Source organism: Phragmites australis, chromosome 14 (assembly GCF_958298935.1).
Source record: "Phragmites australis chromosome 14, lpPhrAust1.1, whole genome shotgun sequence".
Taxonomy (NCBI): Eukaryota; Viridiplantae; Streptophyta; class Magnoliopsida; order Poales; family Poaceae; genus Phragmites; species Phragmites australis.
In genome coordinates, this window is record NC_084934.1 from 9,960,809 (window position 1) to 9,977,517 (window position 16,709).

At 43.6% G+C, this 16,709-nt stretch overlaps 1 protein-coding gene across 1 annotated transcript; it reads left to right on the forward strand.

The window, feature by feature from the left end:
- Positions 1-630: 630 nt before the first annotated feature.
- LOC133891713 (uncharacterized) lies at positions 631-3,024 on the forward strand. Its single transcript, XM_062332451.1, is given in 4 exon segments — positions 631-826; positions 909-962; positions 1,093-1,144; positions 2,362-3,024. Coding segments are annotated over 4 exon segments (408 nt in total). The 5' UTR covers positions 631-731; the 3' UTR covers positions 2,569-3,024.
- Positions 3,025-16,709: the final 13,685 nt, after the last annotated feature.

Below are 16,709 nucleotides of genomic sequence, written 5' to 3' on the forward strand. Positions count from 1 at the left end.
TAGTGTGTTGGATACTACACAAGCGGTAACATGATAGCTTTTTTTTTTGTTTGTAACCATGGTGCTTTTGATGCGTAGTACTTTGATGGTGACGATCCAACAATATGTATGTATGTTAGGTTTTGGCTATTGAAAGTTCCAATTACGTGTGGTCATCCTCCATTGTGAAGCTGAATTGAGTATTTTCACCATTTTACACGGAGTACGCTGTTGCAAATAACAGCTGCTTGAATCTGCTTATTCTTCTGCAGGTGCATATCACTTTCATTAAGCGCAATCTGCTTATTCTAATTCAAATATCATGGACGATTTTTAGAGAATAGGAGATGTATTCAAAATAAAATGACCCCAAAATAACCTGGAACACAAGTTTTAAAAAGCAGAAGATGAGAACAAATTAGCACAATCCCAAATAATATAATTAGAATAGCCTCTTTTTGCAAACGAATATCATTTTCTTTTATAAGTGATCACTCTGAATACAAGTTGAGAACAAGGAGGCAGGAAAGTCAAATAACCATAATAATAAAAAACAAAGATAGACAAATGCAAGTAATTAATTGCCAAAAGAAATACGAAAATTATAATAAAAATAGCAAAGGGTAAAAAAAAGGCGTGGCCGGTAGGACTCGAACCTGCGCAGGCTATTCAGAGTGTAAGCTAAAGTGTACAAAATCTGCGACTGCAAAGGCCGCTACGCTGCAAGCCTGCAACCCCTCGGCGTCGACGATATGGCGGCGGCAGAGCCCTCGTCCTCCGATTCGCCGCCTCCTCCCCTCCGCCGCCGCGCGCGCCGCCTCATCTTGGACCGCCGGTACGGCTGGATGTAAGAAAACACACACACCACCTGTTCTCTCCCGCGAAGATCCTGTTCTCTCGCGCTCACTTGCTCTTCTTTCGCTCCGCAGCTTCGACGAGTGGACGGACCCTGCCGACGAAGCCCTCTCTGGCGGCCGCGGAATGTTAGTGCCTGCCCAATTACCGCGCCGGATTGGCCTCTTCGGCCGCGGGCGGCCTTCGTCCCGACTTCTTTTGTTCCCCAATCTTGCGTTCCGCACTCGTACTGACTGTTGGACTGTTGCTCTGTTCCAGGTTCTGCGTGGTGCCCATGGCGCAGTCACTGATGAACGCTTCAGTGTCTTGGGTAAATCATCTCGTGGATACGAGCTGAAATTTGTTCTCTTTAATTAATTGCTGATTTGGGGTTCGCTAGTTGATAGGGTAGGAGAAATCTAGGCCTTGCAGTGGCATGTTGGCATTAATACGTTCTTCTTTGGATTTACAGTTAGAATACTAACTGTGATCATCTGAATTTTGGATTCGTAAATGGATCTGTCGATATATGTTTGCTGGATGTCTGCTTGGCACGATAAGAGAGTTTGAGATTTGCAATGTCAGTAGTTCATTAGTAGGTTTTTTCATGTTCGGAGCTTATAATCAGTATGGTGCCCATCATCCTTAGTTCCTTACTGCTTGATTATCTTTTGGGAATTTTTTTTTGCTAAGTTTAGTTTCTTGGTTTGGAGAATGTAAAGAAGGCCAGGAATATCTGCTGTATTGTGAGATACATTTTTTCCTCAAGGAATATTTATCTTTAGTCTGCACCAGAAGAGTTTGGTTAAAGTGGTAGTCATTTATCTTTTTTTTTTTCTATAACTAAAGCTGAGAAGGCCTCTGTTTCATTCGAGAAACTTAAAACTTGTATATGTTTCGTTAGGATAATGTGATGAAAAAGCTAAAGGTAACTTGACCTGTCTCGGTATTCTGAAATGCTAGCTGTATCTTTCCCCTGTCTTTAGGCCTTAGTGGAATTACTATGGTGGATTGCAACTCTTTTATCTGCTGCAATTCGTTTTGGAGTATTAGTAACCTACTCTCATGAATCCGTTTCCTCCAAGGAGTACTTCATTGAGCTCCTGAATATAAGTGGTGTATGGTGGTTAACTGCTTGTTTGGGATCATAACAGCATGTCAGACTTGCTTTTTTCCTGATACTTCGACTGTTCATATGTGAGTAGCACTTGGTATGGTTTTTAGCATATGATAGATATGAACATGTAGGATTTTATCAGAACTTACCTGATGAACTGAATATGATCCAATTTTGTGTTCAAATACTCAATTTTGCTGGTAGATTAGTCATTTCGATCAACCATGTCTTGAGTTGTTGCAAATTCAGTATATGTTGCAAAAACACTCCTTTATGTATTCTCCAATTGATATTATTGTTTACGCGTAAGTTACTTCAATATGGTCTGCTATGCTTGGGTATCCTGAAACATAGAAAGGATCAAATTATTCAAGTTAACAATGTTCTGCACGTCCACCTGGTATGTAATTGCTTGTTTGTCCTTTTCACAGATTAATTTTGCTACAAGTTCAGTCAGTAGAGTGCTTTAGAACCCTGAAAGTTTTTCTCTGCCAACATATATGGCTAGCCTACCATTGCATAGGAAGCAGAAATCTTGGTTTCATGGACTTGAAAACTCTGGAGTTGTAGCTATTCTGAAGTTAATATCCTGTAGTACTCATTGCGCATTGGAGCATATGAGCACTGATTGCCGCTGATGGACATGTAAGAGCAGTATTACAAACTCCTACCTATGATGTTTCTCCTTACAAAAGCACATCTTGTAAATATGCTGTCTGTACTCTTATGCAGCATATGATGACATAATTATCTTTTTTTTTTCTCAAATACGTAAGAGAGCTGTGTATCATTTATTAGAGAAGAAAGAGTAGAAAAAAACTACACCGGCCCTGACCTTACATGCTTAACATACCCCCCACAAACTACAAGAAACAACCGAATAGGAAACTAAGCCCACGAAAGCACCTATGTGATCCCAAAGGATAGCGCCCTTAGCTGCTTGGCCCTTGCAGCACACCACAAAGTGCCTTCTTCTGTGACTGTTCGCACCACACAAATAATATCTGGAGAGGCTGAATTGAAGATGTAGTCATTGTAGTGCTTTCAAAGCTCCCAAGCAACAAGAATGATCAATGAGTCAAGGCCCTTCCTTTGTTGCTTGTCTACCTGCTTGAGCAAACGACTCCACCAACAAGAGAAATCAACATTATGTGATGTTGGGTGAAGGACGGAGAACCATACTTGTCGGGATATCACACACAAGATAAGATGGTGTTGCATGGTCTCCTCATTTTGATCACAAAGAGGGTAGCGGGGAGGGTATGAGAGACCTCGCTTTGCCAACATGTGCGCTGTCCAACACCGATTAAGAAGGGCAAGCCACAAGAAAAACTTGCAATGCAGTGGCGCCCAAGACTTTCAAACCCATTTCCAAGGAGCAAATCTAATAGTTCCCATGAAGAAAGCTTTGTAGGCCGACCTGCTAGTATAAGTCCCTAAGCTAGTTAGTTTTCAAGTATGCTGATCCTGCACATCTTGCTATAAAACCACATCTTCCATCAAGTCCCAAACCAACAAATACTCCTCAATAGCCTGAACCGTCAAAGCACCCTTGATATCAGTGACCCACCGATGATTATCAAGCCATTACGCTATTGTTCATTGATTGATCGTTCTTTTAGGAACTAAAACAATGAGATGAGGGGCCAATTCAACAAGTGTTTGGCCGTGTAACCATCTATCACTCTAGAACTTGGTGTCCACGCCGGTTCCAACAAGGGTCAAGGTGGCCATATAAAACATAACCCGAGCGTTTGGATGCACTTGCACTTGCATACCTGCCCATGGTTGCATAGGATTGGTTTTTTGCAACTATAACCACCTCAAACGAAGAGCCCAACCGAGAGTGGGCAGATCATGGATGCCCAGGCCCCCAAAATCAATCGGTTGGCACACTTTTCTCCAAGACACTAAACAGTTATCATCATTAGCTTGTTCTTGCCCTTTCCAAAGAAAACCCTGTCTCCTCTTATTAATTGCCTTGAGAACCCACTTAGGAAGATCAAGGTCTATCATATGATAAATGGGAATGGATGTGAGCACCACCTTGACCATGATTAATCTGCCGGTCCGATTCATCAAGGAGGCCTTCCATCCTAGGAGACAATTCGCCACCTTATCCACAAGGGGTTGCAGCTCCGCCTTGGTTGGTTTTCTAATTGAAAGTGGCAAACCAAGATAAGTACAAGGGCAATTCTTAACCTCACATGGAAAATTATCACGAATCACTAATAGATGCTCCTCTTGACATTGTTTTGGTGTCACCAAACACTTGAGCATGTTTGTTTTGAGACCCAAAGCATCACCAAAAATCTAAAGCATATGTTTAATCAGATTAAGATCCTCCACCCGCGGCCGAAGGAAAAGCATAGCGTCGTCCACATATAGAGATATCCGATGATGGACTCCTCGGGTGGCAAGGGGCTCCAATAGATCATCTTGACAGGCCTACTTGATTAGCGAGTTCAGAACATCCATGACTAGAATAAAAAGTATGGGGAAAGAGGATCTCCTTGTCGAAGGCCCCGGTGATGCACAATCTCTTCTCTCAGCTCACCATTTAGAAGCACTCGGGTGGAGGAGGAGGCCAACAAGATACACAACATATCACACCAACGACGACCAAAACCCAAGTGTTGAAGCACCTCCAACAAAAAAAAAGTCACGAAACCGAATCAAAAGCCTTGGAGATATCCAACTACAGGAGAATGTGAGGTTCCTTTGATTTGTGCAAGATCTTGGCTGTTTGCTGAACAAGAAGAAAATTGTCCTGTATACATCTCCCTCTGACGAATGCGCTTTTATTAACTGAAACCATGGATGGATGGCACAATTATCAACTGGTGCATTTCATCATGGTAGTACATCAGAAGTATGATTCCAACTTTAAAGACGAATCATAGTAGTGAATGAAAAGGTAGTGTTCGATTTACTTTGTGCAACTTGTTACACGTCTCATATACAATGTTTATTATTTATAGTTTTACAAAAGGATAAACTATTGGTGATAATATTTTGCCACCCACCGAGATTTCCAGTTATAGTTTTGGGAAATTTGGTTAGACATTTACAAATTCAAATAAAATTTTTGGGGCAATGACAAGAAGATTTTCCAAGGTTGCCTTGTTACCATGCAATTAGAAAACTTCAATAACTGCAAATTATTTATGACCTGATTATTTACGATAATGGTGAAGAGGTGGAAAATCAAGAAGGGAAAAATTGGGCATTATAAAATTTCTGAGTTGGTATGTCACATTTTTCTAACTAAACATTTTTTAATGTGTGTAATATCTAAGAGGGAGCTTGGAGAATGGCATCTCTCAAAGTGCAATGCTCCAGAGCAGCATTTATATCAGTTGTCCTAAAACTGAACTCTAAGCAATAAAACTTTTGTATCTTTAGCCTATCTAATGGCACTATAAATACATGGCCTGGTTGGCTCCTCTCCAACTCCCACACCCGCCACATCCATTATTGATAACAGGTACCACTCTTTTTTACTTATGGTTTAGGATATTAGTTTGGTCTCCAATACATGCCTTTGACCATTGCCTTTTCTAAGTATTTGTTATCTAAAGTTATTGAAAACCTAATCTTTTAGAATTATTTTTTCATTAATCTATTATATCATTTTAATGTGACAAATCTTAATTTTTTTATATATATTAATGGTCAAAGTTATAAAGTTCGATTGCACACAACCCTAAACGACATCTTGTCAATAAGTCATAAACCGCCGACCTTACAAACTTGTGAATGAGGTAGGGGGTGCACTTCTTGTAGTCGAATCACACGACACACATAGAGGTTTATACAGGTTAATGTCTCCTTTAGGATAATATCTACATGTTCTTTTTATTTTGTATTGATCTCCGAGACTGTTTACAAGGAGGTTTTTGGCTAGCTTGGATAAATCTAAGCCTAGTTGAGAGGCTCCTTGTATGTAGTCATGGAGGGTTGCTGATGTAGATCGGTAGCACAGAAAGTTTAAGGGCTCAAGACTTCTGTAGGTTTGAATGGATTTCAATTGGCTTGTTCTCCGTAGGGCCCGCTAGCTCCGTATATATAGTAGGGTCATCATGCCTCCTTTGGACTTCTTTCTTATCATTCTTAGAGATAAACTTTTCTGTTTACGAGATATCCCGGGTACTAGCGAGCAATTTTCATACATCTAGGGATTTTCTTTCCAGTCACAGAGATATGCCTTAAGGATATATGAAACCTTACGGTTGATTTATAGTACCCATCGTCAAGCCCCCCATTAGAACGTGAAATGAGGTTTCGATGGATCAAAAGCTTAGACGGCAAAGATAAACGTTTTGACTGACTGCATCTTCGAGTGGAACTTGGGTCATCGGATAGGATGATACATTTAATCGGGATAGTCCTCTGGTCGTCTAGTCGGGATTTTGAATACCTTCGAGTGCTCAGGCAAGCCCTTGAGAAGGTATTCCATCCGAATAGAAATTCTGAGTGATCCAATAAATATCATCCCAATATTACGAAAGGATGGGGAGAAAAGACTTGTTGCTGACGGAGTTTGAAAATTGAATAATTGCAACAGAGATTTCGCATAGTATTAAAAAGAATCTTTGCCTAGCAGATGATTATAATAACATTCGGAAATCGTGCGCGTATGGCAGAGTAGTGTGTCGATTTCTCTGGATTATTACTCCAACTTAGGGTTGGCAACGGGTCGGGTCAGGTTCAGGTGGAGCAAAACCATGCCCAACACAATACCCGCTAGCCTCAACCTGACCCGAACCCAAATTACTAAATAGACTAAAACTAAAACACGAACCGAACCTGTCGGGCACTCGTCGGGTTTCAAGCACCCATCGGGTTTGACCTTCTTCCTATGTCCTCTCTCTCTCTCTCTCTCTCTCTCTCTCTATATATATATATATATATATATCTCCACAGCGCCAACGCCTCCTGCTCCTCCCACCGTGTGCCGAGCCTCTTGCCCTCTCTTTCCCCAAAATCGACCCAGCCGCCTAGATCTAATGACGATAACACGTTCATTGAGTTCCCGATGTCCAGGTGGCCTAGATCTATCGTGCCATGTCCTCGACCTCACGCAGCTCTAGGCGGCAACCTATCTTCCATGAGATCTCGACCTCGTGTAGCACTCTCAGCGGTGGCCAATCTTCCCTGACCTCGAGCAGCTGCAGCCCGTCTTTCCCGATGACATGCAACAACCAAGCGGCGACCGCATGGTGACGGAGGCGTGGCGTGGGTGCGACGATGGAGTGGGGTGCGGTGACCGTGCAAGGATAACGCGCGGTGATCATGACGATTGAGGCTTGGCGCGTGGTGGACCGGCGGTGGCGTGTGGAGGTTTGGAGGAAGAGGAATGGGGTACAGGCACATAGATAGTGGAGGTTTAAGAGGAATGGGGAATGGGGTCCGCGCATGGTCCGGTCATCAGGTGACTTAGGTCTTGGGTGGACCGTGGGTGTCATAGGGGCTGTCTGAGCCAGGCCACCATCTACTGTTTCGGGTGACTCGATGGGTACCCGCGGGTGAAAATTGAATCCCGAGCCCAACTCGATCCAGTTTGGGTACTTGACCCGATGGACCTGTGGGCAAAAAATAGAACCCAAATCCGAACCTGTCAAGTGCAGAACCCGTGGGTACCCAAAACCATTGGTCCAATTACCACCCCTACTCCAACTGCTCCCGCATGTGTCGAAAGATATTCCAAGCATTAAATGCGACAACACGTTAAAGTAGGAGAACATTACCCTGAGTTGCACTTGGGACCATTACTGTGCTAGTCGGGTGCTACCCAGAGCCTTTCTGTCTTTGTATAAAATGAAACTGAGGCAGCCCACACGACGTTTACTTCTTTGGTCATCATTTTCCTCGAGCTATCTTCTCTTCCCCATCCAGCTTCATGCCACTAAAAACCCTAAATTTGTCGTCTGCCTCTTCCAAGTGTCATGGGTTGCAAGAAGATCAATAGCATGGAGAATTCTGCTGCCAACAGCACACTGTCCTGGCTTAGGCAGAGTGCGACGAGATCATTTCCTCCCGCGCCTTGGTCGCATACGCACGGGCAGCGGGTGAGACGATCCCCATTTCAGACACCACCTAGACCATCGTATTTCTTGACTTCTTCTACTATGGCTTTTGTTTCCCCCTTCTAGCTTCTTCCTTCAAGTGCTTAGCTTTTACAGCATTGAGCTCATCCATCTCAACCCCAACGCTATTATCATGCTCAGCGTCTTCGCACATCTATGTAAGGCCTACCTGGGAGTGCACCCTTCGATTGATCTTTTTTGGCACTTTTACATCCTAAAGGGGTTTTTGGGATGGGTTGCTTGACGACGCCAGATTCTGCCTCTGAGAAGGAAAGTCAGCAGAGTACATTGGCTTCTTTGCCAAGAGCTCATAGTCGGGGTGGCATAGAAGGTTTTTCTACTGCCAGCCAGGCCCGCCTGAAATCCCGTACCGAGGTCTTGCACCGATTGTAAGGTTGGTGTGGTCAGAGCCGCCAAAGTCCACCACTATCACTTGGGTACTCATCATCGAGATCCTAGATTTGAAGGAGCGGAGGTTGACAGCGTGAGATGTCGCTAGGGACTTTATCAAGTGCCGCCTGTGTCCCCTGGGGTTGAGGATTTCTAGCTCTTGGGAATATACGGCTAGGGAGGACCCAACCCGAGAACATGAGACAGGTACCAACCTATCCCAACTAGCTATTAGGGGGACCATGGGCATATTTTTCACAGGTCATTCTTGTCCGCATATCTCTCCACAAACGAGGTGGAACAGAGGACCAAGTTTCTCTTTGACACACCCTCGAGCCAAACCGTGAAAATATCCCGATCCCCATCGTGGAGATGGAGGCCAACACTCATGCTAGGATCTTATCAGTAAGCCTCTTGATCCAATTTTTCTTCTTCTTTCCGATTAGTCCTGATCCTAGGTAATGGCTGGCACAGATCTTGAAGCGACAGGGACACGGGTGGCCTAACTCAAAGGCCGAGAACGCGAGCATCCAAGGCGAGGAGTGAGATGAAGTCGAGTACATGGGCGTCATGGGCGCGAGTGGACACGAAGGTTGTGAAACCGCATTGTCAGCCTCATCCTCCATCAACGGTGACATGCCGGGTGAATATGAGATCTCAGCAGGTGGTGGCTTGCTGATCGGCTATACTGTGGTGCTGCCAATTCTGACGCCCAACCCCGTGCTTCCGACCTCGACTGAGGTCCCTGAAGCTTCAACCACGACTCCAACGCCTCAACTCGCCCTTCTGGTAAGTTCAAACTTCTTGCCAAGCCCTTGTAGCTACGGTAGTTGATTAACTTGTCATGCGGACAGGTGCCGAACCAGGATCATGGAAAGGCAATCTTTGGCATGAGCACCTCGGCCGTTATGACATTGCCCATGCTAGGAGCTGTGATCGAGGTGGACGCCCCTCAGAAGCCGTCCAAGAGCGTGGACCCCCCTCCTTTTCCCGTTCAAACTGTCCTGAGGCTTGATGCAGTCCAGGTATGGTTGTTAACGTGGACACCTTTCTTACGTTCTTAGGAATGCGATTTCTAGCTTTTTTTTTTCTCACATGGTGCTTGGAGCACTAATGCAACCCTTGAGCCCCAACAACCTCGGATCCAGGAAATTGAATCCTCTAAGGGATGCATGAATGAGTCCACTAAGCCCCTGGCACCTGCCGAAAAATTCAAAGAGGTGGAGGTTTTGTCACCCGAGGCAGATGCAAACCTAATCCATGGGGTGCCCGACAACATGCGCTAGAGGGATGTCGTCAGGGGGTCCCAAGCTACAGGTGGCCATGACCCAGAAAGAGTTCATGGGCACCTTCTTCATGTTGAGTGCTTCCCTGCAAGACAGTCACTTAATTGATGAAACCATAGGTACTGACCTGATGCTTTGTAGTTGGCCTTATCGCGGATGCACAAACTCCACAATGAGGTTCGGCAAGCGAGGGCCCAGATAGCCAAACTCGAAGTGGGACTTGGCGAGAAGAACCGTCGGTTGGATGAGATGGGCCTGTTACTCTCTTAGGAGGCCTCTGAGAAGGAGGGGATGCGCTCCGAGTTGGAGAGCAAATCCAAGAGTAAGCCTCCGATATCTTGGAAATGAGAGACCTTGCCTTTTTATTCCAAATTCAATACCTAAATGCGTAGAGCTATCGGAGGCATGTGACACCCTAGCCCAGGACAGGGCTTGGTTAAACTCCATACAACAACAACTTGTCGCGGCCTTGGATACGTTCCAGGATGCCCTTGTTGGACTCAGAATTTAGGTGGAGCCCATGGAGGCTACCAATGCCATCGGACTGGCCGCCCGGGTGACCAAGCTTGTTGAGGTCTTCGGAGGCTTCCAGTCGAAGGTGGTTGATCATGTCTCGAGCTAGGCCGGTGGGGCGTAGAGGAGGCGGTCTCCTAGGTGCTGGCTATTTCGAAGGTGCACTACTAAGACATTGACACCGACATCTTTCAGGCAGACTTCCTGGGGAGATGGATGAGCAGGTGATCCAAAAGGTGGAGGAGATGCTTGGGCTGGCCAAGGGATATGTGGATACGATGACGTTTGCGTCATCGCCTTAAGACTCTTATTCTCTCTAGCCTGTAATAAGAACTTGGTGGTTTGTTAGTACCTTAAGATGTTTATCTTAGGTGGAAAGCATCATAGCCTTCATGCACACGCAAACGCGATAATGAACCTTTTCGCAACCCCAAAGTCGCAACCTAGCACTTCATCCCTTCTCATTTGGAATTTGCTTTCAGAGCATACAAAATGTCGTTTTGAGTTTCCAGTACTAAGTATTTGTTAAGCCCCCGATTGTCTATCTGGGAAGAATGTACTCTTATTGTCTATCCGTATAGGCAGTCTAGAAGTTAGGAAATGAATAACACAATAAAGTAGGATAAACTCATATTGCCCTTTAGTAGTAGAAAGGTTTTTGTAACCTTGGATGCACACATCGGCAGGGGTACCCGAATGGTGACTTGCCCCACTGTCAAGCATTAGGATGCGAGGGACAATAACTAAGGCTGAAAAGGGTATTCAGATGACTTTTCGAGCAATATGATCTTTATTACTATGAATGTACTCTTACTGTGTGTTTGGTTGGGTGTACGAGCCCGAGCCTAGATGGGATTGTCCAGGATGAGGCACCGTTCCCACGTTTGGTTGGTTGAATCGAACCAAACCATCCTGGACGGAGTGGCACCGGAAAAGAGGAACCTTTAACACTTCATAGTCGAGCTCCCAGATCTCCTCTATGAATCCGTAGTAGGTCTCCCTATTTCCATTGCAGTCGTAGGCATCTATACGAACACCGCTATTTTGCTTAGCGCTCTTATTATCCTGAACTCTCGTATAAAATGTATAGCCATTTATGTCATATCCTTAAAATGTGAGGATTGTAGTTGATGGTCCGTGAGCCAACACAGTCAACTGAGCACACTCTATCTTCTTATACATCACCTATCTACGTAACCAGGCACCAAAATGATATCGGTGCTCTCTCGTGATCCAAACATCGGACTTCCCTGGGTTTATGGTGTGTAGCATCTTCTGGTGTTCTTCGACATATGGGTCCACTACAACTGATTGTTGCAGAACTACGAAATGTGCTTGCGTGAATGAAACGGGGTCGTTAGTGCGGAAAGAATTTGCACCTATCATCCCTTTCCCCTGTAGCCCCCTCTCATGGTGAGATACGGGCACACCAATCGATTTGATATTCATATAGTCAACGTAGAAATCAATGACCTCCTTGGTTTCCCAGCCCTCAGCCATGCAGCCTTCCAACCGATTTCGGTTACGAACATATTTCTTCAGAACTCCCATGAACCTCTCGAAAGGGTACATCTGATGCAGAAACATGGGGCCAAGAATCTGCATCTCTATCACAATGTGAACAATGAGATGCACCATGATATCAAAAAACGATGGATGGAACAACACCTCAAGCTGGCATAGAGTCTCAACCACGTCTTCCTGCAGCTTATCTAGCTTGGTCGGATCGATGGCCTTCTGTGATATCGCATTGAAGAATGAACATAGCTTTATGATTGGGTTTCGGACCTTCGGCAGCAGAATACCTCTAATTGCAATTGGAAGCATCTGTGTCATTATCACATGACAATCATGAGACTTCATGCCAGTTAATTTCAAATCTTTCATGGTTACTAGTCTCTTTATGTTGGCGGAGTAACCCGATGGAAGTTTGATTCTATGCAAGCACTTGTACTTTGCAATTTTCTCTGCCTTGCTCATACTGTAGCTAGTAGGATCAAGATATTTGTCACCTTCTTCCATATCTTCGGGATGTAGATCCTGTTTGAGTTTCAAACATTTTAGATCCTTCCGTGCTTGGAGTGTATCCTTTGTTTTACCAGGTATGTCTAGTAACGTAACGTACCAATCAAGCTATCACACACATTCTTCTTAATGTGCATGACATCAATTGCGTGTCGAACCACCAAATCCGGCCAATAAGCTAAGTCATAAAAAATAGATTTCTTTTTGAACATAGGAGCTCTAAGATTAGATTTCGGAACTGGTGTACTCCCGCGTCCCTTTCCAAGGATAACCCTAAGTCCCTTTACCATGTCATATACCTGTCTCCTAGTGCGATGCTTAGGAGGTGATCGAGTCTCAACTTTCCCATCAAAAGCTCTCCTGTTGCTACGGTACGGGTGATTCTTATGAAGAAATTTACGATGTCCTAGGTACACTATTTTTCGGCTATTCTTTAGCCACAAGCTCTCTGTTTCATCCAAACAATGCACGCAAGCACAATAGCCTTTGACAGTCTGGCCCGATAGGTTGCGAAGGGCTGGCCAATCCTGGATTGTTACGAACAGCATTGCGCGTAGGGTGAAGTTATCTTGTTTGTATGCATCCCATACCTACACATCATCGTTCCACAGTATTACAGGATCTTCCATTAATGGTTTCAGGTATATATCGATATCATTGCCAGGTTGCCTCGGCCCTGGTATCAGCACCGGCATCATAATGTACTTCTGTTTCATACATAACCAAGGAGGAAGGTTGTAGATACATAGAGTCATAGGCCAAGTGCTATGACTACTGCTCATATTGCCGAATGGATTCATCCCATCCGTACTCAACCCAAATCTTATATTCCTCACATCTTCTGCAAAGGGCTCCTTGTATTTCCTATCGATGTTTCTCCACTGTGTAGAATCAGCGGGGTGTCTCAGCATTCCATCATCCTTGCGCTCCTCGGCGTGCCACTGCATCAGTTTGGCATGCCTTTTGTTCGCGAATAAACGCTCCAAACGGGAGACTATAGGAAAATACCACATCACCTTGACGGGAGGCCTTTTATTCTTTCCTTCACCATCGTTATCATCACGATCACACTTGTATCGTGATGCACCACAGAAGAGACACACCTCCAAGTCTGCATGCTCTCTGCGATACAACATGCAATCGTTTGGACATGCATGTATTTTCTACACTTTCAACCCCAATGGGCACACAACTTGCTTGGCCTGGTACGTATTTTCTGGCAACACATTTCCCTTTGGAAGCAATTTTTTCAAGAACAGTAATAACTCTGTGAAGCTTTTATCAGACCACCTGTTGCTTGCCTTCAATTGTAGCAGTGAAAGCACGATACGCAACTTTGTGTGCTCCCTCTCATAGCCCAGGAACAACTGTGTTTTAGAGTCCTCTACCATATGCTAGAAATTTTGAAACTCTCTTTCATTGGTGAAGTTCCCCTCCCCATCACGCAACATCTGCTCTAGATCATCGGCATCGGCGTCGGTCAACATCTCCTCTAGATCATCATCAACCAACATATCTCCGGTAGGGGGCATATCGATGTATACATCAGTTGGCATATCGGTGCACAAGTCTTCGTCTTCTCTGCCAATGTATTGCCCTTCCTGTACAATCTCAGCTTCACCGTGCTCGGTCCAACAAGTATAGCCAGGCATAAAGCCCCTTGTTATCAAGTGGGAATGTATCTGCTGGGTGGTGGAAAACTGCTTCTTGTTCTCGTAATCGACGCATGGATAGCACATGTATTGAGAATGTGTATTTGACTTGTGCGTCGCGGCTTGTACCAAGAAACAATCCACGCCGTTCTTGTGCTTTGCACTCACACGTCTCGTATCGTACATCCATCTTCTGTCCATCTACAATTATATCATTATTGTAAATCCAAATTCATAACATCTAGAAAATTTTGCGATCACCAACAAATAAATTACCTCGTCATCTCCTACCGGCATTTGGCCCAGGTTGGAGGAGCCGCCTTTTGTATGCTTTTGCGTACGCTTCCGATGAGTATTTGTTGGTGCCATCCCTAGAAACTTTCTTTATTATTAAACCCTTTTGTAGGACTAATTAACTAAAATAAAAAAACGCTCATCCATAAAGTTTATATATTGGAGCTTGCTAATTAAATAAAATATAAAACATATAATTGGATCTTGCTACATACCTAAATATCATGGAGAAATTTTCTAATTCATTAAAAATCACAATAAATACGCTCATACCTAAAGTTTTCATATAGGAGCATGCTAATTAATTAAAATATAAAAATATAATTGGAGCTTGCAACATATCTAAATATTATGGCTAATTTTTCTAATTCATTATAAATCAAAAATAAATATGCTCAAACCTATAGCTAATGTAAATCAATAATAAAGATAATTTCCACCATAAGCTACTAAATGAAGCTTCCGTATAATAAATAAGATACAATTGCATCTACATTGTCTTAAAACATCATGGCCATAGATGCATCTCCATCTTTTCAAAATCTAGAGTAATTTAGCAAATAAAATTCAACTAGAAATAGATTGGAGATGAAGTTACATATCTTGAAACAACTAGCGCATAAGGATTCCTCAAAATTTTGAAGCCACTAAGAACTTGGTGACCAAAAATGACCGCCACCGAGCAAACAGAGCTCCTCTCTGTTGTGTTGCTCGGGCTTGCGAAGGAGAGGGCGACTTTTATATAGTCGAGATATCACTGCCGACTCATATAACAAGCCAGTAGTGATGCCCTGCTATCACTGCCGGTCGGTGGATTAAACCGGTAGTGAAGATGGAGCAGGGTATCACTGCCGGCTCAAGCCAATAGCCGGCAGTGATAAGGGCAACACTGCCGGTTCGTAAGCCACGATGACTGTAATTTTCCCACGCGGCTTATGAACCGGTAGTGATTCCCCATCACTGTCGGTCCATTAGGAACCGACAGTGATGAGCCAGTATATATAGAGGTTTATATAGTAGTGCGATTTCACCGTGGAAACTTCATTAAACCAGCCCCTAAAGGGCAAACGACCACCGGTCTCATTAGTAGGATTAATCCTGACATCTTGAGACACGATTATGGTTTTCTATAAACAGAGATGCGAAGGGATAAATTAGTGTAGAAGCATATGCTGCTCATCTATTATGATATAACAAAAATGGAATCGAACAAGCTACTGTGTTCGCTCTAAAGAGCTGGAAATTAGCAACTTACTAGTATAAGAAGAATATGCCATCGCTCAGGTGGATCAAGGTTATAACAGTTGAAATCTATAGCATTAATCATGTTGGTCTACATTATAATGGTTGCAACATATTCGAGACGGTAGCAATATTGTTATGGGTAGTATAAAACTACCGTATATTAGTATCCTATATGCATCTAGGCATATTTTCGTGCCTGTGAAAAGAATACCTAGAGGTTTGAAAACTATCCGTAGATACTAAGATATCTTAAAGTTTATCTCTAAGCATATTAGCAGAATCTTACCCAGAAAAGAGTTTAGAAGCCATATGGTGACCCCATATATATGTAGAGCTAGGGGACCCTATGGCGGACAAGCATATTGAGGTTCAACAAACAAGCCCCAAGCCTATAGGAGTCTCAAGCCTTCGAGCCTTCTGTAATTGAGATCTACATCGACATCTCGTCGAGACTACAAGAAGAAACCCTCAACTAAGTTTAGATCTATATAGGTTAACCAAGACCTCCTCCCTTGTACTACTTTCTCGAAGATCAATACAAAATCACAGAACGCATGACTATTATTCTTAGAGAGGTCTAAACCTATATAAATATATGTGTTCGTCATGTGATTGAGCTAAAAAATTATCCCCTACATCCTTTAAGTATTCGTAAGATCGGTGTGATTCATAAATCATGGATATTATCCAAATGTAACTTTCATTTAAGATGGAGTGACGGTGAGATTGACTTGAGATAGGTGGCAATACGCTGAAGTACAAATCTAGTTTAAGATAGACCGATGGTTGGTCTGGATTATAACAATTGAGACTCATCCACAATAGGTGGCCTATTGCCATATAGTTGCTCGAGCAATTCGGCTAGTTACTAGTAGTTTTTCTTTTTTGAGCTGTTTGTATCTTATTTCAATGTTTCATCGAAAGAGGTCATCAATCATTAAAGGACCGTAACAAACAACTCCTGCCAAAAACAATGGTAGTCCACGTGCCTAGTGCTTCTAGTCATGCGATGCAGATCATCGTCCTATACAAATTGTGTGTTCAAGCTTTCTGCAAGCTGAAACTTATATAGATAGCTAGTGCAGGAGAAACTCACTTCCCTAAGACGTTGGGATGTGATGTTCCATTGATACTATGCTGTTTCAAGGGGAAATCTTACAGGAGTTCAGCACTTTATTCGCACAATGGGAACCAGAGGCATTGGAACTTCTATTATGTCATCTAGCGCCAATAATGGTGTTCACTGCAAGAGCAGTCAAAACTGAAGTCTCTACCATCTGGCTTA